At 42.5% G+C, this 24,003-nt stretch overlaps 1 protein-coding gene across 2 annotated transcripts in view; it reads right to left on the bottom strand.

Moving 5' to 3' along the window:
* tnfaip8l1 (tumor necrosis factor, alpha-induced protein 8-like 1) overlaps window positions 1–24,003 on the bottom strand; it is a 67,513-nt gene that overhangs the window by 28,274 nt on the left and 15,236 nt on the right. The window contains exon 1 of one of the 2 annotated variants that reach the window (XM_043720980.1): window positions 5,160–5,405. The exons of the other annotated variant lie outside the window; for it this stretch is intronic. Within the exon in view, the coding sequence (XP_043576915.1) occupies window positions 5,160–5,187 (28 nt within the window). The 5' untranslated portion in view covers window positions 5,188–5,405. Of the gene's footprint in view, window positions 1–5,159; window positions 5,406–24,003 lie in introns of those variants that run through there. 2 annotated transcript variants of the gene reach the window in all.

The following is a 24,003-nucleotide window of genomic DNA, read 5'->3' as shown; positions in this document are numbered from 1 at the left end:
ACTGTACCTCTTATGCTCGCATTCAAATCATTTATGTAAATGACAAAAAGTAGAGGACCCAGTACCGATCCTTGTGGCACTCCACTGGTCACAGACCTCCAGTCTGAAAAACAACCCTCCACCACCACCCTCTGTCTTCTACCTTTGAGCCAGTTCTGTATCCAAATGGCTAGTTCTCCCTGTATTCCATGAGATCTAAGCTTGCTAATCAATCTCCTATGGGGAACCTTGTCGACTGCCTTACTGAAGTCCATATAGATCACATCTACTGCTCTGCCCTCATCAATCTTCTTTGTTACTTTTTCAAAACACTCAATCAAGTTTGTTAGACATGATTTCCAATGCATAAAGCCATGTTGACTATCCCTAATCAGTCCTTGCCTTTCCAAATACATGTACATCCTGTCCCTCAGGATTCCCTCCAACAACTTGCCCACCAACTGAGGTCAGCCTCACTGGTCTGTAGTTCCCTGGCTTGTCTTTGCTGCCCTTCTTAAACAGTGGCACCATGTTTGCTAACCTCCAGTCTTCTGGCACCTCACCTGTGACTATCGATGATACAAATATTTCAGCAAGAGGCCCATGGTTGACTCCTGCTGTTATTTCTCATGTGCTTGGAAGCGAGCTGTTTACTGACTATTACATTACCAGATCACTTGCACATAAATTGGCAGAAGATTTGCTAAAACTATAAATCATTCTGGTTGGGTCAGGTGTCACCTTCAGCAGAGTGTTCTGTTGGGTCACCATGGCAAAGTAAACAATTGTCAGTGTAGAAGAGAAGCTTAAGGCCAGTCACTTGCCTCAGTCAAGTGAAGAGGAAAGGGTTGGGGTAATTGAAGCACTAACTGTGAGGGCACATAACTGAGACTCTTTTACAAAAAGAAAAGATGATAAATGATGGATTTGGAATGGTCTTAGTATTCTGTAAGATATCCTAGTTGCTTTAACATATATGCACAGGGACAGGGTTTGCTTTAATTTAAATGATTTGTGTTTTTGCTTTCTTTTCAAAGGAAACAGCTCATGAATGTGTAATAAACCTAGAGATAACAAAATAGTTAAAATCGTTCATTCCCAGGACACAATATGGTTTTAAATGTTGGGTTGTAATCTAGCTGATGATGCTGTTTAGCTTCTGCTGTGACGCAGGATGTGTGATTTATGTCGGTCGATTTATTTTTGTGGCCACATTATGAAATGAGATAGCCAAGACATTCTTGAGATAAAAGTGCAGCACAGTGGAGTTTAGGGTGATTAGTCACATCTGAGATGGTGAATAAGCTGTTTACATCTGGCCACTGAAGGATCAGTATCATTTCTGGGGCCTGTGTACAATCACATTTGTCACGCCATAATAAATCAGCAAGAAGGGTGTTTGTGAGAGACAATGGCTAGAAAGATCTCGTGCTTCCTTTCACAAATGTTGAGTCAAATTTGAAAGAAAGATGAGTGGCCATTCAGCCTGTGCTAGCATTGTTGCAGATCACGGCTGAAATCTATCAATTTCTGTCTTTCAATGATTGAGCTTCACAGCCCTTTGGGGTAGAGAATTCCAGAGATTCGTTGTCTTGTGTGAAAACTTCCACTTCATCTCAGACCTGCCCTTTGCGAGATTCTGTCCCTTGGTTTTAGACTCACTAACCAGGGTACGCATCTTATCTACATCCACCTGGATGAGAGCTTATAAGGATTTTGTAAGTTTCAAAGAGATCACCTCCTCATTGAAATGCTAGGAAATTCAAATCCAGTCTCCTCAACCTCCCATCGTCTGACAACCCTGCCATTACAATCTGGCGAATTTCCCTTCCACTCCCCTCCATGGCAAATATAACCCTCCTTACATAAGGAGATCAAAACTGTTCACACTGATGAAGGTTACCTTTCTACTCATAAAAGCACAGTAATTTCACTTTTTTCTCTGAATGTCCTTTATTTCGAAACATTGTATGTGCCAAAGACTTGATCAAACACTGTCAAATCGATAATGTTACAATTATGTGCAGTTAGTAAAATTTACATTTTCTTATAGAGTAGATAAAGAGTTTGGCCCATTCAAGAACTGAGAAGGTGCAATGGGACAGAGGTGGTACAGTGGTCAGCATCAGTGCCTCAGCCAGGGACCTGGGCTCGATTCCAGCCTTGGGCGAATGGCTGTATGGATTTTGTCCATTCTCCCTGTGTCTGCATGGGTTTGCTCCGGGTGCTCTGGTTTCTTGCCACAGTATAAAGATGTGCAGGTTAGGTGGATATTGGCCATGTTTAAATTGCCCATAGTATCCAGGGATGTGTAGGATAGGTAAATTAGCCATGGGAAATGCAGGGTTATAGATATAAGGCGGGGGTGGGGGTGGGGGGTCTGGGTGGAATGCTCTTCGGAAGGTTGGTGGGAACCTGATGGGCCGAACAGCCTGCTTCCACATTGTAGGGATCCTACAATTATTATTTTGGAAATTCTGAAGAGTTGAGCTAAGATGGACTACATGAACGCTATTATCTGCAAACTTGCAATGGATTTGAAGACTAACAGTCACCTGTACCAGGAGGCTGAGAAATCACAATAGCAACAAGATTTGTGGATCTGCATAGAATCTCATTATAAAACTGAGTTACTATAATTCGTACTCAAAATGCTGTATTGGGGTAACTTAGAATGAATAATACCAATCACATAAGAACAGGAATAGGCCATTCAGCTCATCAAGCCTGCCCTACCATTCTGGATCGTGGCTGATTGTCTCCTCAATACCTTTTTCCTGCATTTAATATCCCTTAAAGTAATCAGTCTCAAGAAATGATCAATCTTCGACTTGAACCTGCTCAACGATTGATCTTCTATATCCTCCGGGGTAATGTGATGCATTGCAAAAACAAGACAATCCTTTACCCCTTGTTAAAGGGTATATGTGGAGATGATAATTATTGAAATGTCTTATAATTATGACCATTATATTAGCAGTACATTAATGGAATACAAACATACAATTACATTATTAAAATTTACAATTGCAGAATTGGGAGAAACATACAACTTGAGCTGGTCAAAATTGGTTTCAGGCTTGCATCAAGATAAACTGTGATGTAACTTCAGTTGCCCAGATACAAAGATCAGCTGAAGGAGATAGTTTCACCTCATTTCAATTGCACACGCACTGCAGTGTAGATAATGTAGAAAGAGTGGAAAATAAAGTTTAAAGGCAGACAATTACAGGAACACCAGAAGTGAAGGTAGCAGGGGTTTTGGCAGCTTTGGGAGGAGGGTGAGAAGGGTGGGTGGACGGCACTGGTTTTTATATTGTGGCTAAGAAGAAAGTCAGTCAAGTGCCTACTGCCCAATAGGGGCAATGATGATAGTACACTCTCTCTCTTCTCACTGTTTTAATCAGTTTGGAAAAACTACCTGCCTGCTTTCACCTTTCTACCCAACCTAATGTATTCCTTTTGTGGGCAGTGTCACAGTGAGATCAATAAGCTTTTAAAAACCCTCAATAATTTTCACATGGTGGATGCCCTCACTTGTGAGAGCTAAACCCCCGATCTATATTACATGTCACCCATTGAAAATACCCAGTGGTAGCAAGTAATATCCAGTTCTAAACTGCCACCACACAACAGGAGAAGTCTCAAACTTCATTTTGAATCCTTTTACTCCTTTTAGAGAACAGATCGTCCCATTGGCTATTTGATAATGTCACTCGTTTTGTGTGCACCTTAGAAACTGGTACAGCAATGACAGCCACTCTCTTAAGCAGTCCAATCAGACTCACTCACAGTTGGTCCTGCTCAACATCTAATTGTACAAAGGACAATCTGGGTTAGAACAAAAGGGTCCAATTGCGTTCAGAACTAGATACTCTGCCTATTGTTGAGCAGCATTATTTTGCAGACAGCACGTTAGTGTACAAAGTGCCAATATAATCAAAGTGTTTCTCAAACCCTCCTGGAGGCCAAGAAATATTATAAGTCACACTAATTCCCTTGAGCAGATTTGATTAACCTTTTAAGGTCAGCTTTCTCATTCAGACTAGTTCTGAATTTGAGATCATTATGCTACTCCCTGCTTGACAAAGATTCCTCCCAAAGCCTGGCTGGCTAACTGACTGGGCTAGTCCCCTCATTTATCTCCTGTGTTCCCAGTAATGGGAATGCAGTCTTTTTGAAGAGTTCTTTTCCAGGGAAATCAACTAAACTGACTCCCTCTTCCTCTCTCCAGAGGATGTGAGTTTAAAAAGAACATAATTTGTTTATCTCATGAATAGACCATTTTGTTCTCGTGGGTCTCTAGGTGGGAGAATTGATGCTGATGGCACGACTTGGTTTTTTAAACCTACACAAAGTTAACTACTTTTAGAATTAGGAACTGTTAAAAAGAACTGATTCTTGAATTGTTTGAATATTAAAATGGGGTTCAAATGTCTTTAAATGTAACATTTGATACCCTAGGAAAACAAAAGAACAGCTCCATTTCCTCTGCTAGATAGCAGTAGGTAGCCGGCTGTATATATAACTCAGTTCGATGTTTCTCGGAGGTGCCAGAATTACATTGATACTCTGGATTCAAAGGGGCCCTCACAATTTCTCACTCATGATTTGTGTCCTCCTCATACTATTTTGTTAATACATGGACTATGAGGTTCTACAGGCCAGAGAGACTTTTTCACTCTTCATAACTATCATTTCTGCATTGCCTGATCCAGGTCTAATTTGTGGACAGATCAATAGATTTCACATTACACCTTCAGAATTGAATTTAGAACTTGTTTTTGAGGCGTTTAAATGCTGTTATGAATTTCTCCCCCCAGATTTTCCTCCAGTAGTCATGAACCTGCTGATAACTCATTTTACTGATCGATTTTCTGACAGTGGTAACCTCTCATAGGGCATAGAGAGAACAAAAATATATTTTTCCTGAAATTTTATCTACCAGGTTTTTAAATAGTGACCAAGTCTTCATGAAATTCACTTTCAGTGCTACTTACAGAATTATGGCATTTCAAAATCTATTCCCAATAATCTCACGTATTAATGACTTTTTAAAGTTTGCCCAAGTATGCAGAAGATACATGGTATTTAACAAGCGAAAACTTCAGAACACTTTTAGTTTGGAGAGACAATCTGACTTGTTATGACTTGCAGTGAAATTCCAGTCCATCCCTTACCTTCTTTTACCTCGTCTTCCAACTCCATGGCTGGTAAAGATCTGTAGTAACGTGCACAACTTGGTTAAATCACTGCGGAATAGTGCACTCCCCACCAATTCAAGAAGTACCTGTGCAAAGGGGCTGAATCACACTTGAATCCCGAGTGTGCAACAGTTAAGACACTTCTGAGAGGAGTTCAGAAAATGTTTTTTTTTGGAATCTGTCAGTTGAAGCTGGCCCTGCCCTGCCCTGTCCTCCACCCTGACTGACGACAGACACCCTTTCAGGTCCGGCCAGGCAGCCAGCTGGAAAACGTTCTTCCCTCCTTGATATGATCACCACTCGCTGAAGGTGGGGAGGGTGGGGGCACAGGGAAGAGATAATCACAGGAGATAGGCATACTAACTTCATAAACTAGACATTGAATTTTCTCCTTTTGGTTTGATGCGTTTTGCATATTATACTAAAACAGGAAATGCAGTAAATATCCTGTACGTCTGTCAGACTTTGCACAAAGGGAGCTTACTTGTTTTAGAGATAAACCTTACTTCAGAATTGAGAAAGGGTAATACCCAAAATGTTAGAGAGTTTTCTATTTACACTGAAGGAAATATTGTGTATTTCTGACATTTTTCCAATTTCACTTCTGCACAAGCATAAATAAGAATTTAAAATCATGCTACACACAGACCAAAGAGGAAATTTCTCTTTCCCCTTTCTGAATTCACATGCACCAATAAGTTCCAGGTTTAATCCCTGCTCTGCATTAAGCCAGGTTATACCACAGTTTCTGTAATTACCATCAATTAATCCTCTAAAACCAGGCATGGCAAGCAGAAAACCATCAGACCATCCACCCAGTTTGTGGGAAATTGCTCTGCATGAATTGGGTATCACATTTCCTACACAAAAAAAAAGTGATTGCACTTCCAAAGTATTTCATTAGCTGTAAAGCACTATGATGACATAAAAGGTGATATATAAATGTAATTATTTATTTTATCATTCTACAGTGGGAATGATTGACAAATTGTATTTCAACTCCAGTGATACCTTAGTGGACCATAATCAAAGACTCAAGCCTAGATTTTCGCTTTTGTGGAAATTTCCTGACTTGTCCCCATAGCCTCAATAGAAAGACTCCACATAGAAGGATCTTGGCTCTGCAGCAGGTTCCAGTCGAATGCACAAATGATGGAAGCATGGCCAAAGAGGTGGCTGAATGCCCAGGCGGCCTGACTAAAAGGCCTATCTCAGTCCCTCGGTCCTCTAGCCCTCTGCTCACACTTCATCATCACCCACCCATCCCCACGTCACCTTAATGTCAAATCCTTCCTCCAACCAACTCCATGGTATCTTTTAGCAACCATGCCAACACATCCAGTATTTAACCTGGATGGCATCAGGAGCCATGCAGAGGTGAAATCAAATAAAATGCTAAAAATTTAATATAGATTTTATGAGACAGACTAGATATTTTAAACAAAGTTTATCAAAGCCCATTCAAACTTTTTAAAATCTTAATTGCTTGATCCTTTCTAAAAATGAATTCTTTTTGTCCCTGTGTCTAAGACAGCTAATTAGCTTGTTTAAGTTGTCACCAAAATGAGAACTCAGAATAGGCCTTCATCAGCCAAGTGTAGCTTTTGGAAGTCTGCCTGCAATCAACATAATATAATGCTAGCCATGTGGGAAATGTCAATAAACAGCTATTTAAACTATGTGAACGGAGTTTATTTTTAAAACTCCCACTGATTTGTTTTCATTTCCAAAGAGCTGGGGGTTTAAATAACTTTATATCATGACAGTTATTCAGACTCCACTGGTGAAGAATCTTTATGTCCACTCATGACTCCCATAATGCGTGTTAAGTCCCATTTGGCTGACAAAACGCTGTCTGCTGTTTGAACTGAGCACTGCATTCAAATGGCACCACTGAGGTCCGGGTTCCCCTCATGTGTGAATTACATCTTTACACTCTCCCTTTCCTCTATCAGCAGAAATTCAGTCAGTCAGAAATAGGAGTGGGATGTTCATATTTGGGTCCTATTCACTTTTTTCGAAGCCCCATAGACTATTGGCAACTCCAGGAAAATCTCATACTCGCATACAGGATCACATGTGAAGGGATGCTGGACCAAGATCATGCAAGAAACAGAGTCCACAGATGACCATTCCTTATAACCAATGGCACGTTTTCTCTCTCTAAGATAGCAGCTACATCAGGTTTACTATCCATTCGATTGCGATGTGTTACAAACAGACAATGTTAGATACATATCCAGGTCTCTGAAGCATTTCTTGTTCTGGCATTTAAAGCTATTTCAAGGCAAGCCTGGGCATAAAAAATTCATTGAAGATTTTTTCCTCCTGACATTGTGGCATTTTAACTTTGTCAAGAAACTTAGGAACAGGAGGATCCCAGTTAACCCCTCTAGCGATTCTGCTGTTTAACAACGCTGATCTCTGACTGACTTCCTTTTTGTCCCAAATCTCTTAACATGTTTGCAGTACAAAAGATCTATCAATCTCTTTTTCAAAAAAAATTACAGTTGATTTATCATCAATTATCATTGGTAAATTCAGGGAGTTGGCCATGTAGCCCCCGAATATGCTCGAGCGTTCAGTAAAATCACGTCTGATCTGATCTTGGGCTCAATTCCACTCTCCAGCCTGTTTGCGGTAACCTTGGAGACCCCCATGGCTGAAACATCTCTCTAACTCAGCCTGGAACAGATTTTATATCCCTGACTCCACAGCTCCAGGGGAGAAAGAAATCCAAATAAATTCTTCTGAGAAAAGAAATTCCTTCTCATCTGCATCGGAAAGGTGTGATACTTTAATCTGAAGCTATGTGCCATTCAGCATCGAGCTTGTCAAGATCTCTTCAAATGTTATATTTCAATAAGATCAGCTTTTATTCCTCTCAGCTCTAATGGATAGAAGCAAAACGTGTTCAATCTTTTCTCATAAAACAACGCCGGCCAATTGCTTGTTGTATCCTTTCTTAATAATAAAAAGAGGCCTTAATTCTATGACGTACTCAAGGTGTGATCTCACCAGTGACTTGTACAATGGTGCTGGGGTTTGCTTAGCTCAGTTGGCTGGATGACTGGTTTGTAATGCAGAGTGATGACAACAGCATGGGTTCAATTCCCAAGCCAGTTGAGGTTAGCAATTTTTCCAACTTTGTCTGAAGTCATACAGTTAGAGAGACGTACAGCAAGGAAATAGACCCTTCAGTCCAGCATGTCCATGTCAACCAGACATCATAAATTAATCTATTCCTGTTTGTCAGCAATTGGCCTATATCTGTTTAAACCTTTCCTATTCATATACTCATCCAGATGACTTTTAAATGCTGTAATTGTACCAGCCTCCACCACTTCCTCTGGCAGCTCATTTTATACACACACCACTGTCTGTGTGAAAACGCTGCCCCTTAGGTCCCTTTTAAATCTTTCCCTTTTCATCCGAAACCTATTCTCTCTAGTTTTGGACTCCCCTACCCTGGGGAAAAGACTTGTCTATTCACCCTATCCATGCTCCTCATGATTTTATAAACTTCTATAAGGTCACCCCTCAGCCTCCGATGCTCCAAGAAAAATAGCCCCAACCTGGTCAGCTTCTCCCTGTAGCTCAAACCCTCTCAACATCCCTGTAAATGTTTTTGTAACCCTTTCAAGTATAACGACATCTTTACCGTAGCAGGGCAACAGAACTGAACACAGTATTCCAAAAGTGGCTTAACCAATGTCCTCTACAGCTGCAACATGACCTCTCAACTCATATACTCAATGCACTGAGCAATAAAAGTGAGCGTAGTGAATACCTCCTTCACCATCCTGACTAAATGCAACTCTGCTTTCAAGGAACCATGAACCTGCACCTCAGGGTCTCTTTGTTCAGCAACACTCCACAGGATCTTACCATTAAGTGTATAAGTCCTGCCCTGATACAAGTCCTTTCCAAAATGTAGCACTTCATATTTATCTAAATTAAATTCCATCTGCCACTCCTTGACCCATCAGTCCATCTGATCAATGGATCCTGAGGTGACTTTCTTCACTGTTCATTACACCATCAATTTTGTGTGAGCGGTGTGGGGACCCTTAGGTTAATCCACCACTAGTCATTGTAACAAGACAGCAACCCTCTGATCCTCTGGTATTAGTGACTTTACCTTAACAGCTGAAGCAAAATTTCCTTCCTTTTACAGTCCCTCCCCAATGGAATAAAGATGGATATTCCACTTGCATACCTAATCGCTTGTTGTATCTGCAGCTTAGCTTTTTGTGACTTATGAACAAGAGTTCCAAAGTTCTATTACCATTTGTTTGTGAAGTATTTCCCAATTGCAATCCTGAAATGTCCAGCTGTAATTTTTACAAAATTTCCCCAAGTACTGAACTCCTCAATCAGCAGAAATAGTTTCTCTTTGATTACCCTGTACAGTTCCCCACAATATCCTGAAACATTTCCCAGTCTTCTAAGTTAATGGGATTACAATCCAGGTTTGTGTAAATTTGCTTTGTAATTTAACCATTGGCATCCAGGCATTATTCTGGTAAATCCATATTACACTCCCTTCAATAACTAAATATCCTTCTGAAGTACGGTGCCCACAACATCACTCAGTATTTCAGGTGTAGTAGTCGAACTAGGGCTTAGCATAGTTTAAATGGAAGCAGTGGACTACTGCCCTCAAATCCTCAAGACATGATAGCTCAACAAAGACCTCTAGAGCAGCTGCAGAAGCTGATGATAATGCATGTAAAATCTAACATAGATATCAACATGTCAATCAATCTTTGGCGGGAGAAAGTGAACACTCCAGATGCAGGAGATCAGAGTCGGAGAGCGTGATGCTGGAAAAAGCACAGCCGGTCAGGCAGCATCGGAGGAGCAGGAGGCGAGACATTTTGAGCCTAAGCTCTTCATCATTCCTGGCCAGCTGTGCTTTACCAGCACCACACTCTTCGACTCAATCTTTGAAGCCGTGGCAAATTCCTCCAAAAACCAGGGTTGACTTGAATGCCCAGGAAAATAGTAAACCGCTGATGTCAGACTGTGAGTGGTCACATTTTGAAACATCATCAGCATTCCATGCAAAGAGTAGGCATGTCTTAAACTCCTTGTCTTTACAACACAGCCTGTATCATTTCCTTGACCTGTCAAGTCCAGTACAAAATACCAGCGAGTAAAACATTCATTTATGGGGTGAAAAATCGAGGCCACTACTGATGCAAGTACAGCATGGTGAAATGGGGAATTGATTTATATGCTAAGTTTGCTGAAAAACACAAATGAAGCGGGAAAATGGCTTTGTAGATAAAGATTTATGCTCAGTTTTTTTCTTATGAAATAACATACAAGTCTACCAGATAATGTGGCTTTTGTGCCTGTCTTTGTGCATGTTGGGGAATTATACTGACCACTGTATTGTTTCTCACTGTTACATTGCTCCCTATCATCCTTAGGGATCTCTGTCTCTTTCAGTATCCCCTCATGAAGGAGTAATGCTGTTGCTCCAGGTAGCTGAGAAAGAAAAACACAACTATTATGTCAAAATCAGAAACTGTCAGAAAAACTCAGCAGATCTGGCAACATGTATGGGGAGAAAGCAAAGTTAACATTTTGGGTGCAGTAATCCTTCTTCAGAACTGATTGCGGCTAGGAAATGTCTGACAAAGGGCAGTTTATGATAGTAGCCTATGAGATGACAAGGTCTGGTGTTTGGAGGTCGAGTAAAGGACATGGGAGAAGGTACTCAGGCCCTGAAATTATTGAACTTGATATTGAGTCGTGATTCCCAAGTGGAAAATGAGGCGCTATTCTTCCTGTTTGTGCTGAGCTTTGCTGGAGCACTGTAGAAAGCCTGAGACAGAGATGTTGTCCAGGGAACACAGTGGTTTGTTGAAATGGGACCTAACTGGAAGCTGGGGGTCATTTCTAAGGATAGAAGATAGGTGTTTTGTGAAGCAGTCACCGATCTGTACTTCATCTCCCCAGTGTAGAGAAGACCACATTGTGAGCAGCAAATATTGCAAACTAGATTGGGTGAAGTGCAGGTAAATTGCTCCTTCACCTGTAAGGTGTATCTAGGGTCCTTGGATAGTGAGGGGGTACAAAGCAAACAGGCAAGTGTTACACCTTCTGTGATTGAATGGGAAGGTGCCATAGGGCTGGGGTATGGTGTTGGGAGCAATCCAGCTGGAGGTGGCAGAAATGGCAGCTAATAATCTTTTGAATGTGGATGCTGGTGGCACAAGGGGGATGCTATCGCTATTGTGGGGATGAAGGCTGAAGCGTGGGAGATGGGTCAGACCCGGCTGAGGACCGAGTCAACCATGGTAGTTGGGAATCCTCGAGTAAGGAAGAAGATGGCCATTTCAGACACTTTCTTCTCAAAGTTGGCATTATCAGAACAGGTGTGATGGAGACAGAAGAGAATGGAATAGAGTATTTACAGGAAGCAGGGTGCAAGAATGTATAGTCAAGATAACTGTGGGAGTTGGTTTCTTAGTAATGGATATTGGTGGCTAGCCTGTGGTAGGGTTCCTCCCTTCCCTTCCTCAAGATCTCTATTTCCATTTCCAGGAGTCAGAAATGAACCTGGTGAAGACGAGAGGAGGAGGAAATTGGAAGTGAAATTGGAAAACGTTTCCAATTCTGGATGAGAGAGGGAAGCAGCACCAATGATGCCATCAATGTTCTGGAGAAAGAGGAGTTGGTGGGGGCTGGAGTAGGACCAGAGCAAGGAACGTTCCATGTACCCCACAAACACACAAGCATTACTGGGGCTCATGTAGGTATCGATGGCCACACTTTTGACCTGGAGAAAGTGAAAGGAATTGTAGAAGAGGTTGTTCAGAGTGAGGATGAGCTCAGCCAGACAGAGGAAGTTGGTTGTATTATTAAGTCCCTTCTCTGACACCACGGTCTTTCAAAAGCGCTGAAATGCAGGAACATTGTCAGCCAGTTTGACCACAGCAAGGACTCACAAACCATAATGGGATCATCACCAGATAATCCCTCAAGATAAAAAGGTTGTGTTTGTTGAGGGATAAATGCTAGACAGGATACTGGGGCGATTTCTCACTGATCTTCGTACATGCCTGGTTGAGAAAGGCCTTCAAAACATGATACCTCCAGCAGTGCGGCACTCCGAAATTACTGAAGTAAGATGGCAGTCTTAAAGTAGGCTCCGGTCTGTGTAGTGAGACATACATTCTGTCTCTGAATGGAGGGTGCTTTACAATGCACACAAAAGTACAGCTGCCTGAGTGAGAAAGCTTGAAAATAAACTGTAAGATCTCACCAAACTAACATTGCCAGGTACAAAGCCATCAGAGCAAATTCAGCAACTTTCTTCCTTCCCTCAATCCCAGGCTGTAACAAACTGGAAACAAGTTGAAACCAGATGCTTGCCTGAAAGGACTAACACGACATACACTGGGACCAGAAGCATGTCAGTATTTCCTGTTCCTGTCCCATGGGTCTTCCCTGCAGAAGGTGGTAGCACCTATTGCTGCCCTGGGCTCCAAATAAAGAATTTACTATATAAAAATGTCTTTCTGTATTTTTGCTGGCTGTTTTGTTAGACTCTCAATTTTCTCCCTTCCTTCATTCACTCAGGCACTGACAGGACCCACTGGTCAGTGTAGCCTCATGCCAGAGGCTAGACAGACAGGGTCAGCAGGGTTATCACAGCTAACGCTGATCTGGAGCCAAAGTGCTGACATTGTAGCCAAGGTCACTGGAAATGACTTGTCACCAGCCTAAGATTGCTGACCTTGAATTCTATCGCGATCATTCAGACTTATTTAGCAACAGCAGTAAGTAGCAATGATGTTAATTTATTGTTCAGTGCCTTTTTAAATGCCAGCTATAAAATCATGAGTTGTTATCTTTATGTCTGATCAGAATATTAAAATATTAAAATCGTAGATGGCATCTTTGAGCTGTTTTCCTGGTCAGGGAACCTAATTTAGGGTTCAGTTGGCTGGATGGTTGGTTAGTGATACAAAGTGATGGGAAAAACACAAGTTCAATTCCGACTTCACTTTGAGGTTAGTATGAAGGTCCCTCCTGGTCAATCTCTCCCCTTGCCTGAGGCATGGTGACCCTCAGGTTTAACCACCACCTCCACCACCAAGCATCTCTCTAATGAGAGAGCAGCTCTATGGTCCAATAGGACTAAGGTGACTTTATCTTTTACCAACAGGGAAATGGGCACTAAACCTGTCCATGTTGTGACACAGGTTTGTAATATTTTTGCTACTGCATGAAATCCAAATGAAGATGATGTACTGCATTCTCCATTTATGTTTATTGTGAATGCCACCATGAGATGGGCCAATGAGCATGTGAATATTCACACACAGAAACACAGAGAAACACACACACAGAGGACACACAGAAAATTGCACAGACGAAAACACGTGCACGCAGTGGAACACATATTAACATACACTGGAACACACATACACGCGCGCGCACAAAGTGTCACGGCCAGCTGACATGGGGCAGCACAGTGACTCAGTGGTTAGCACTGCTGCCTCACTACGCCAGGGACCCAGGTTCAATTCTACCCTTAGGGGACTGTTGGTGTGGAGTTTGCACATTCTTCCTGTGTTTGCGTGGATGTCCTCTGGGTGCTTTGGTTTCCTGCCACAGTCCAAAGAGGTGCAGGTTAATTTGATAGGTCATGGAGAATGCAGGGCTTGTGTGGGTGGGAGGTGGATCTGGGTGGGATGCTCTTCGAAGAGTCAGTGAGGACCTGATTGACTGAATGGCCTGCCTCCATACTATTGGGTTTCTATGATTTTATGACATAACTGGCTCCATCTGTGCCACTGGTCATTCTAACATCTGGATGAGGAGATGTATCATTCCTCCTTTAACAGTAATGGCGAGGGATGTAGCAGCCCCTGCTCTGGGATGGGTTCCTCCCAGTGATAGGGAGAGCCCATTGACGGGGAGATGGCCAAGAAGACCTTACTGTGCAGACGCTGCAGGAGATAGGGAGCTGTGCTTTTTCAGCCCCCACCTTCACATCCACCTAGCTCCCAGTCTGGTGATGTCTGTGGGGCATATACACGAGGAGGCATCCTGCAGCCTGCCAAGATGTTAGGTCAGCTAACATCTCAGGCACATCTGTGCTGCACAAAAGCTATTTTAGCCCCATTACCAGACTGGGACAGTCAGCTACAAATCAAACGTGGAGTCACTCAGGTTTGAAGTGAGGGAGACAGCAGGCTTGCTATTTGGCACACCATAAGAAGTGACCCACCCTACCAAGGTACTCTTTGCGAAACTCCCTAGGATTGTACTAGCTGCCAAAAGGAAAATGGAAGGCTTGAAAATTGTTCTCCACAGCACAGAACCAGACTTGTAGCTGATCTTTCTCACTGTGATGCTTTTCTTTTCATGAATTATTGGAGTATTGGCAGGGTTATAAATTTCAAAGCAAGTAAATGTGACAGTAAGACCAGGAAGCAAGTCTCCAAAAAAAAAGTCTTCGAGTTCTTGTTCTGCGAATTTCACTGAAGTTTGGAAATGGTGAAAAAAGTCTGCTCTGCTTTGACAGATGTGAATGTTGACCAGCTTTGTTCATGTTTAAAGACATCTGATGACTCTGCAAGTCTAGTGGGATCCTAGCTGAAAATGTGTTGCTGGAAAAGCGCAGCAGGTCAGGCAGCATCCAAGGAACAGGAGAATCGACGTTTCGGGCATAAGCCCTTCTTCAGGACCAGATATCGTACATTTGGCACGGTGAGCATTAGAATCCCATCGGTCTTCATTATACTTAGTGCAATGCATATTTGAATGGTGAAATATGGTCTTTTGTGGACAGTAGGCTATTGTCATGTCTCCAGTTTATTTAACCTCTTCTAATACAGCTTGGTTTTCATAACCTCTTCATGAATTAAATCCATACCCCCAACACAATGATATTACTCCAAATTATTTTTAAAAGATCAACTCCAATAGTTTCAGTACATCAAAGCTGTTAATAAAGGAATGTGTTTGGTTTTCAAATAATGACTAACTTTCAAGCATGAAGCACAAACACAACATGCCATGGAAATTTGGTAATTCACAATATGGTAACCATTTGTCACGGTGTCTCTGAAATACACTAAAGCTTGTGGAGTCAAACTACAGAAGCAGTATCAATAATGGATGTTATTGCTTTGTTAGAACCTATCTATTATTAAATCGTACTGCTTGAGTTTCCTCATTTTCACTCTGTACTCATGTTCAAGATGCACTTATAGAGTCATTGAGATGTACAGCACGGAAACAGACCCTTCGATCCAACTCGTCCATGCTGACCAGATAACCTAAATTAATCCAGTCCCATTTGCCAGCTTTTGGCCTATATCCATCCACACCTTCCTATTTATATACCCATCCAGATGCCTTTTAAATGTTATACTTGTACCAGCGTCCACCACTTCCTCTGGTAGTTCATTAGATACACACACCACCCTGTGCGTGAAAACGTTGCCTCTTAGGTCCTTAACAGATCTCTCCTCTCTCACCTTAAACCTATGTCCTCTAGTTTTACACTCCACTCTCCTGGGGAAAAGACCTTGGCTATTCACCCTATCCATGCCCCTCATGATTTTATAAACCTCTCTAAATCGCAGCCTCTGACGCTCCAGGGAAAACAGCCCCAGCCTGTTCAGCCTCTCCCTATAGCTCAAACCCTCCAACCCTGGCGACATCCTTGTAATTCTTTTCTGAACCTTTCAAGTTTCACAACATCCTTCCAATAGAATATTGTAGCAGTGAAATATTTGGCTTCCTCAATAGTTTTTTAGAGTAGCTGGTCCTTTCTTCTGTGAAGGTGCCAATAAAGCACAAAGACTAGACATTCCCACATTTGATTCCTGTTTGTGCTGTGTTTGTTCCAAATCCCACAAAGGCAGCAGGAGGGGTACAATACTCAGTAATGCCTTGAGCAGGGTAAAGCAATAAGGGGTGCGTGTGGAAATTAAACAGGAAGTGTAGCCTTTCTGAAATATATAAGTTGCAGTTGGAACTGCACTTGGGCTTTGGCCTTTCCCAGCAGTTAACTAGGCCAGTGAAACGTATTATCTAAGTTATCTAGGTTACTTGGACAGAGATCCAAAGTACACAGTGTGTCTGTCGTTCTGTGTTTCCCAGCACTTGTAAGCTGGGAAGAAGAGCAAGACAGACCCTACACAGGTCAATCAGGAGGAGTAGCGGTTTGGTGACCACCTACGTAAAAATCTTCCTTCAATATTTTGCTTCATTGAAAGGAATCCAAGATAGTAAGTACACGAAAGAAGTAAACAACCCCAACCATACTCTGCACAAAGTTTCCTCCCAGTTCCTTCTCGTAAAATATCTCAAATTGTTTGGCATGATCTAGAAAGACTAAAACAAACAAGATGAAAACAGACGGGGGAATCAAAGGTCTTCCACAGCAAGACTGAGCAAATTATTGAATCTGTAGGTAAGAAAACACTGAAACAAGAGATAATTACAGTCCTTAGCAATAGGATAGTGGATATCAATGTTTTAGAACATCTGACCTCTGAACTATTGGGCTGGGAAAGGCTGCTGGAGGAGGAGAGTAAATAGGAGGTAAACACCATAACCCCTTGTTTTCTTTTTTATATGGATTCTTTCAATTTTTTGGCACAACTGCGCTTGAATGTTAACTTGAAGGGGATTCTTGTGCATGATCTACACTGCAGGCTTCCAGCTGTTACAAAGCTCTGCAGCTTACAGGGAACATTGATGGGTGTCAATCCAATGACTCTGGCCACTGCCATGCCGATCCAATGACTCTGGCCACTGCCATGCCAATCCAATGACTCTGGCCACTAGTTGGGAACCCACACACGGCATTACCACCAGTTGAGCTTTAACCTAGTAATCGCACTCACAAGAGATGAACCTAATTCTTTTCATGCATCAACCACAAATGGAACAATGCAGAATGAAACTGGAATCACCTTGAAAAACATCTATACTGTGTTAGCCATTCTGAAGTCAGGACTGTGTGTGAAGTTAGAATTAGTCTCAGCTAGGGTGAGGTTAGGAAATTAACAGGCTTTTCTTCCATGAATAATTTAAATGACTTCTGTTGGAAAGTGGGCAATGGTGTATCTTGGCAAAGGACCATGACTGAGATTGCATTAATGCAACTGAAGCTACTACAACTGAGATTCTCAACTATCTGCTGGTCACTGCTATCAAGTCCTTTGTAAAGTGTCACAATTGTTTTCAAACAGTGTAGAACTGGAGTACAGGAGTTGGGAGGTCATGTTGCAGCCGTACAGGACATTGGTTAGGCCACTGTTGGAATATTGCGTGCAATTCTGATCTCCTTCCTATTGGAAAGATGTTGTGAAACTTGAAAGGGTTCAGAAAAGATTTACAAAGATGTTGCCAGGGTTGGAAGATTTGAACTATAGGGAGAAGCTGAACAGGCTGGGGCTGTTTTCCCTGGAGCGTCAGAGGCTGAGAGGTGACTTTATAGAGGCTTACAAAATCATGAGGAGCATGGATAGGGTAAATAGACAAAGTAATTTCCCTGTGGTGGGGGGAGTCCAGAACTAGAGGGCATAGGTTTAGGGCAAGAGGGGAAAGATGTAAAAGAGACCTAAGGGGCAACCTTTTCATGCAGAGGGTGGTATGTGTATAGAATGAGCTGACAGAGAAAGTGGTGGAGGCTAGTACAATTGCAACATGTTAAAAGGCACCTGAATGGGTGTATGAATAGGAAGGGTTTGGAGAGATATGGGCCGGGTGCTGGCAGGTGGGACTAGATTGGGTTGGGATATCTGGTCAACATGGACGAGTTGGACCGAAGGGTCTGTTTCCGTGCTATATATCTCTATGACTCTATAACTGGAATCTCTCTGAAAGCCTGTGAGTTACGATGTCAACATTCACTGTCCGAAGGCCCTCAGGAAAAGGCTAGAACTCTTTTTCCTGATGAAGAGAATGTTGGGGCTGAAGACAGTTTTGTGGGAGTAGGAATAACCTGACAGAGGCCTTCAATAATATGAAAGGACTTGGCAGGAAAGACTTAGAGACCACATGTAATGGAGTCCAAAGCTAGGGCTTGTAATTGTAAAGTATTCAGTAGTCACTTTAATGATGGACTTTGGAAGAAACTTTTTTACCCAGAGAATTGTCGGGATGACCGTGCTGCCACAGAGACTGCATTGATGAATAATAATAGGGAAACAAAATAAGCACATGGGAAGGAAAAGTAAGACTTGCACAATCAAAATATATTTCATGACAACTGGGCATCTCAAACTGCTTTAATTAACAAGGAGGTTCCTTTAGAAGTGTTGTAGGAAGTGCGGCAGCTAATTCCTGCTCAGCAGACTCCCACAAGCACAAATGCAATAATGATCAGATAATCTGCTCATGATGTTGATGGAGTGATAAATATTATTTAGGACTTTGGGGACAACATTCCTGCCATTCCTTGAAATGCTACAAAGGGATCTTTTACCTGCAATCAGCAGGCAGGTGGGACCATGGGCTAAACATCTTGCCAAAGATCTCCGATAGTACACTGGCCCCCTCAGCACGCCAAGTGCTGGCTTTGATTTCTGGGCTCAAATCCTGGTGTTGGACTTGAAGTCTGTGATTTGAAGATAAGAGTGCTTGCAACTGAGGCACACCACACGAGTGAGGAAACTGCAGAAGAAACTGCTCGTTGTTTCCAAGGATTTAGAATTAGGAACAATAAAATGAGAATTTGCAGGAAAAACTCAGCAGGTCTGGCGGCACCTGTGGAGAGAAATCCAAGTTAATGTTTGAGGTCACGTCATCTCTTCCTCAGAACTGATGGGAGCTAGGAAGATGTTGGTTTGTATGCAGAAGGTAGGGTTGGGATAGGGAATAAGGGTGTAAATGATAGGTAAGGATAGAGCCTAAAGGGAGACAGAATATTTGCACAGACAAAGGACGTAATCACAGATGCGATAACAAGGCTGCTTGGGGACACTGCAGCCTTTGGGACCCAATATAGAGCTCAACAGCCTCAGAGTTTGTGCTCTCTCATATCCTTACCCCAATCCCCGCACACCAGGCCTTGTCACGGTCTGCTATTACACACAGCCCATTGTTAGCCATGAACAGACCCCATTCACCCTCCTAGCTGGATGGTTCTCCACTTCTTTGCCTGTCCAACTGTTGTTCTCTCTCTCTCTGTGGGCTCTATCCCCATCTCTCATTTACCCCTTAACCCTTCCCTCACCCTATTTTCTGCATGGTAAACCAACATTTTCCTAGCTACCATCAGTTATGAGGACTTGACCTGAAACGTTAAATCGGATTTCTCTCCACAAATGTTGTCAGACCTGCTGAGCTTTTCCAGCAATTTCTATTTTGGTTTCCGATTCACAGCATCCAGAGTTCATTCAGTTTTTAATTAGAATCCGAGTAAGGTTTATGTGGAGAATTTACCCATTGAGCTAAATGTAAATTGTGGCAAATTCCAGGTAAGAATAGCCTTCTGGGGAGAAACCCATACCAACTATGAGTCAGCACTTTTAGAAATATAGAAGCTATTACAATTGAGATTCTCAACTCTCTGCTGGTCACTGCAAGCAAATCCTTTGTAAAGCATCACAATTATTTTCAAGCGGTGCAGAACTGGAATCTCTCTGAAAGCCTCTGAGTTACAAAGCCTCTTCCTTCTTGGCAACTGTCAAATAGTCAAAATACTTCGAGCCACAAAGGATCAAAATCAGTACTGAGCAAGGCTAGAGGGAAATGCTCCTATTAAACTGCAGTTCAATCCAAACTGGAAACAATAAACAAGAAAAGGAAGAAAGAGTGTGTTGATGATTTATACTGGTCTATCCACCCACAGTGAAGCAATTATCAGAGCCATAATGAGTTCCAACAAAGTTGATTACAATTTGATGCTGATCCAGCTGGTGTTCGACAGCAGCTTTATTTGCAATCGTAACGTGTAAATACTCCTGGAAGGTTTAACATTTAGGCTGAAGTATGCCCAGCCAAGTTAGTAGCTGTCGAGTGGTCCAATAGGTATATGCCCAGCAATTGGACTCTGGGTCTGTGTGAAGTTAGCTGCCTTTGGCTGGATAAGCTAGAGCATGGGAGGGGCTTTTCAGGGGAGACTGGCCCAGATTCTTGCTCCTGTTCACTGTCCAACTTCCCCTGTTGCAAAATGAATGTGCGTGGATAGCAAGGGAGGACAACTATGGCCACGAGGTGTCCTCCTAATCAAACAGTCTGTCAACATTGACTACTATAGAAAAGCAGTGTGGTGCTGTAAAAACACAGCAGGTCAGGCAGCATCCGAGGAGCAAGAAAATCAATGTTTCGGGCAAAAGCCCTTCCCGAAACGTCTACTTTCCTGCTTGTCAGATGCTGCCTGACCTGTTGTGCTTTTCCAGCATCACATTCTCGACTCTAATCTCCAGCATCTGCAGTCCTCACTTTCGCCTGCTACAGAAAAGCTGTCAGCATTCGAACACCCCTGCCTGCTCAGCAGCTTCAAGACTGGCAGAGGGAGGTTAACAGAGAGGCACAGGCAGGAGAATAGTTGGTACAAGAAGGAACGCTAACTTTCCAGCTTACATTTGCTTGTGGCAGTGCTCCAGAATTCCAGACATTTAACTACAGGGACTTGCAATGCATTCTGCTTCACAAGGTTTACAATAGTTAGAAATTATCAACTGGTCCAATTAGCAGGTGCCAGGATAAATGCGAGACAAAAAAGAAACTGCAGATTCTGGAATCCAAAACAGGCAACCCAAAATTATGACTTCTCCACCTCCTGATGCTGCCTGGCTTGCTGTGTTCTTCCAGTTCTGCTACCTGTCTTCACCAATCCCCACTTCACCACCCTGCCTCTGCCACCCCCATTATCCCCCCCACACCCACCCCCAGTCCGGAAGAAGGGTTAGACCCAAAACGTTGACTTCTCCATCTCCTGATGCTGCCAGCATAAACACGATACCAGCCACCTTAAACAAAGGCTAAATCTGCAGCAAGACATTAGTTGGATGACACAGTGATGTGTCCAGCAACAACAATTCTAACATTCTTCCCAGCCAACACAGCAAAAGCTGACACAGCTCAGTTAAATGGGAATGCAAAACATAACCCAATCAAAACTTGTTGGGATTTGCATTGAAGACAGAAGTGTACCTGTGTATCATGGCAAATTTTGCATTCGATCCGCAATCTCCCATTTACATCCTTACATCTTATCACATGTTTTGGCCACAGTTTTCTGTCAATATTTACCTGTCGGTTTGTCATGAATGTAGATGAAAAGTCTCAGTTATGAAGAGACACTGGATAGGCTGGATTTGTTTTCCTTGGAACAGTGGAGGCTGAGGGAGGATCTAACTGACATGCAAAATTATGAGAGGCAGAGTCAGGGTAGATCGTGAAAACCTTTTTCCTATGGCAGAAATATGAACATAACAACAAGGGTCGGCCATTCAGCCGCTCTAACCTGTTCTTCCATTCAATAAGATCATGGTTGATCTGTAGCCTAAACCTAAATGCTTGCCTTGGGCCCATATCCCTCGATATCCTTGCTTAATAAAAGGTTATCTCTCAGATTTAAATTTAACAATTGATTGAGCATCGACAGCCGTTTGAGGAAGAGAGTTCCAAACCTCCACTACTCTTTGCATGTCTTTCTAACATCTCTCCTGAGTGGTTTGGGCCTAATTCTTAGACTACGCACCTCCCCCCCGCCCATTCTAGAATCTTCCACCAGTAAAGACAGTTTATCTTTATCTACCCTGTCTTTTCTTCTTACTAACCTAAAGACCTCAATTGGATCACCCCTTAACCTTTGAAAGGCCTAATTTGTAGAATCTCTCCTCATAACTTAACCTCTGAAGCGCAGGTATCGTCCTTGTAAACCTGTGGTGAACTCCTTCCAAAGCCAAAAATACCCTTCCCTAGATGTGGTGCCCAGTCTGCCTACAATACTCTGAGCAAGCTCTAGCTAGGGTTTTGTATATCTGCCACATAACATCTGCAGCCCTATGGTCCAGCCTTTTAGATATGAAGGTCAGCATTCCATTAGCCTTCTTGACTATTTTCTGTACCAGTTCATGGCATTTTAAACAGCTATGCACTTGAACCCCCAAGTTTTATTGGACATCTACTGTACTTAACTTTGCACCTTCTCATAAAAATACCCTGATATATCCTTTTTTGGTCTGAAATAGATTTTAATATGATGTAATGTGAGGTGTTCTATTTGCCACAGCTTTGCACATTCAGCTAATCAATATCAGCAAATTTGGATATTTGACTTTTTATGCCATTATCAAAGTTGTTAATGAATATTCTGAATACATGACGTCCCAACACAGATCCCTGCGGGACACCACTAATCACGCCCTGCCAACTTGTGTACTTACCCATTATTCCAACGCTCTATTTCCTGCCACGCAACAAATTTTCTATCCATGCCAGTAATGTGTCTTCTGTTCCGTGGGCTTCTACCTTGGTTAATAGTCTGGTTGCGTGGATCTTTATCAAAAGTCCATCCATCAAATTACCTCTGTCCACCACCTTTGTCACCACTCCAAGTATTTCTGCGGTTTATCAGCATAACCTACTCTTCATGAATCCATGCTGACTTTCCCTGATTTGCTGAAAGTTTGAGGTAATCAGTTACCCTATCTTCAATTATACACCCCAACAATTTCCCCACCACAGACATTTCTAAGCCCAGACGGCACTACTTTAAGGTGAGGACTAAATGGTTTAGAGGAGATAGGAGGAAAAAAAAATTCACTCAGAAATATGGAATGCACTGCCTGAGAGTGTGGTGGAGGCAGATACTCTGGCAACATTTAAGAAGCATCTGGATGAGCACTTAAAATACCAGAGTAGAGTAAGTTATGGACAAAATGCAGGTAAATGAGATTATCGAAGTGTTTGCTAATCAGTATAGACATGGTGGGCTGAAGAACCTGTTTATATGTTGTATGGCTCCATGATTCTGTCATGATGTGGTTGCAGGCTCTGACTGGTAGGTGGCAATCTTGGGAAGTTCCTATGATTTTCTAATTCCATTTCCATTTTGAAAATCTGAGGAAATGTAAATATCAGTTGATAGTGGGCAACACCACGGACAAGTCACTATTTGCTTTTATGTACTTTAGTTTGTCCAAAATGATAAAATACAACAGAGTCATTCTGAGGAACCGTGAAACAGAAATTAAGTGGGTACTGTACGAATAAAATCCACTTCTGGCAGCATCCGAGGAGCAGGACATAAGCCCTTCATCAGGAATGTGCTCCTGTTCTTTGGATGCTGACTGGCCTGCTGTGCTTTTCCAGCATCACATTCTCGACTCTGATCTCCAGCATCTGCAGTTCTCACTTCCTCCAAAAAAAAAACCCATCTGTCTGAATTTAGTCCACAATTTTATGGGCAATTGCTGATGTTCATATCTAACCATGCCCTGAGGTTCCTAAGCAGAGTCCTACATGTTCAGCATTCAAATAATGAATAGGTGCATTTGTTGTGCAGTGGTATCTACAACCTCCACACATATTTCCACTTCAGTCTGCTGACAACAGACAACGGTTTCCCTTAGAGAATGAGAGGGAAGGTTGGATGGTTCTCACTCGAGGTTCTGGTGGAGGTGGTACAGTGTAGAGGGAATGCCGTTGTTCACAAATCAGCGATGGGATGGCAGAAAGGGATGGAATGAAAGCTTCAGAGTTAGCAAGCAATTAGTGAGGAGTGCAGTACCCATAACTCGTCTCTTGTGCTGCAAATAATTACACCGTCACAAACTCAACACACTCCAACCACAATCTAAACAATCACAGTGTCCTCTGG

This window comes from Chiloscyllium plagiosum, chromosome 31 (genome assembly GCF_004010195.1).
Source record: "Chiloscyllium plagiosum isolate BGI_BamShark_2017 chromosome 31, ASM401019v2, whole genome shotgun sequence".
In the NCBI taxonomy this organism is placed as follows: Eukaryota; Metazoa; Chordata; class Chondrichthyes; order Orectolobiformes; family Hemiscylliidae; genus Chiloscyllium; species Chiloscyllium plagiosum.
Note: the sequence above shows the minus strand (reverse complement) of the source record. Positions and strands in the feature narration are given on the sequence as shown.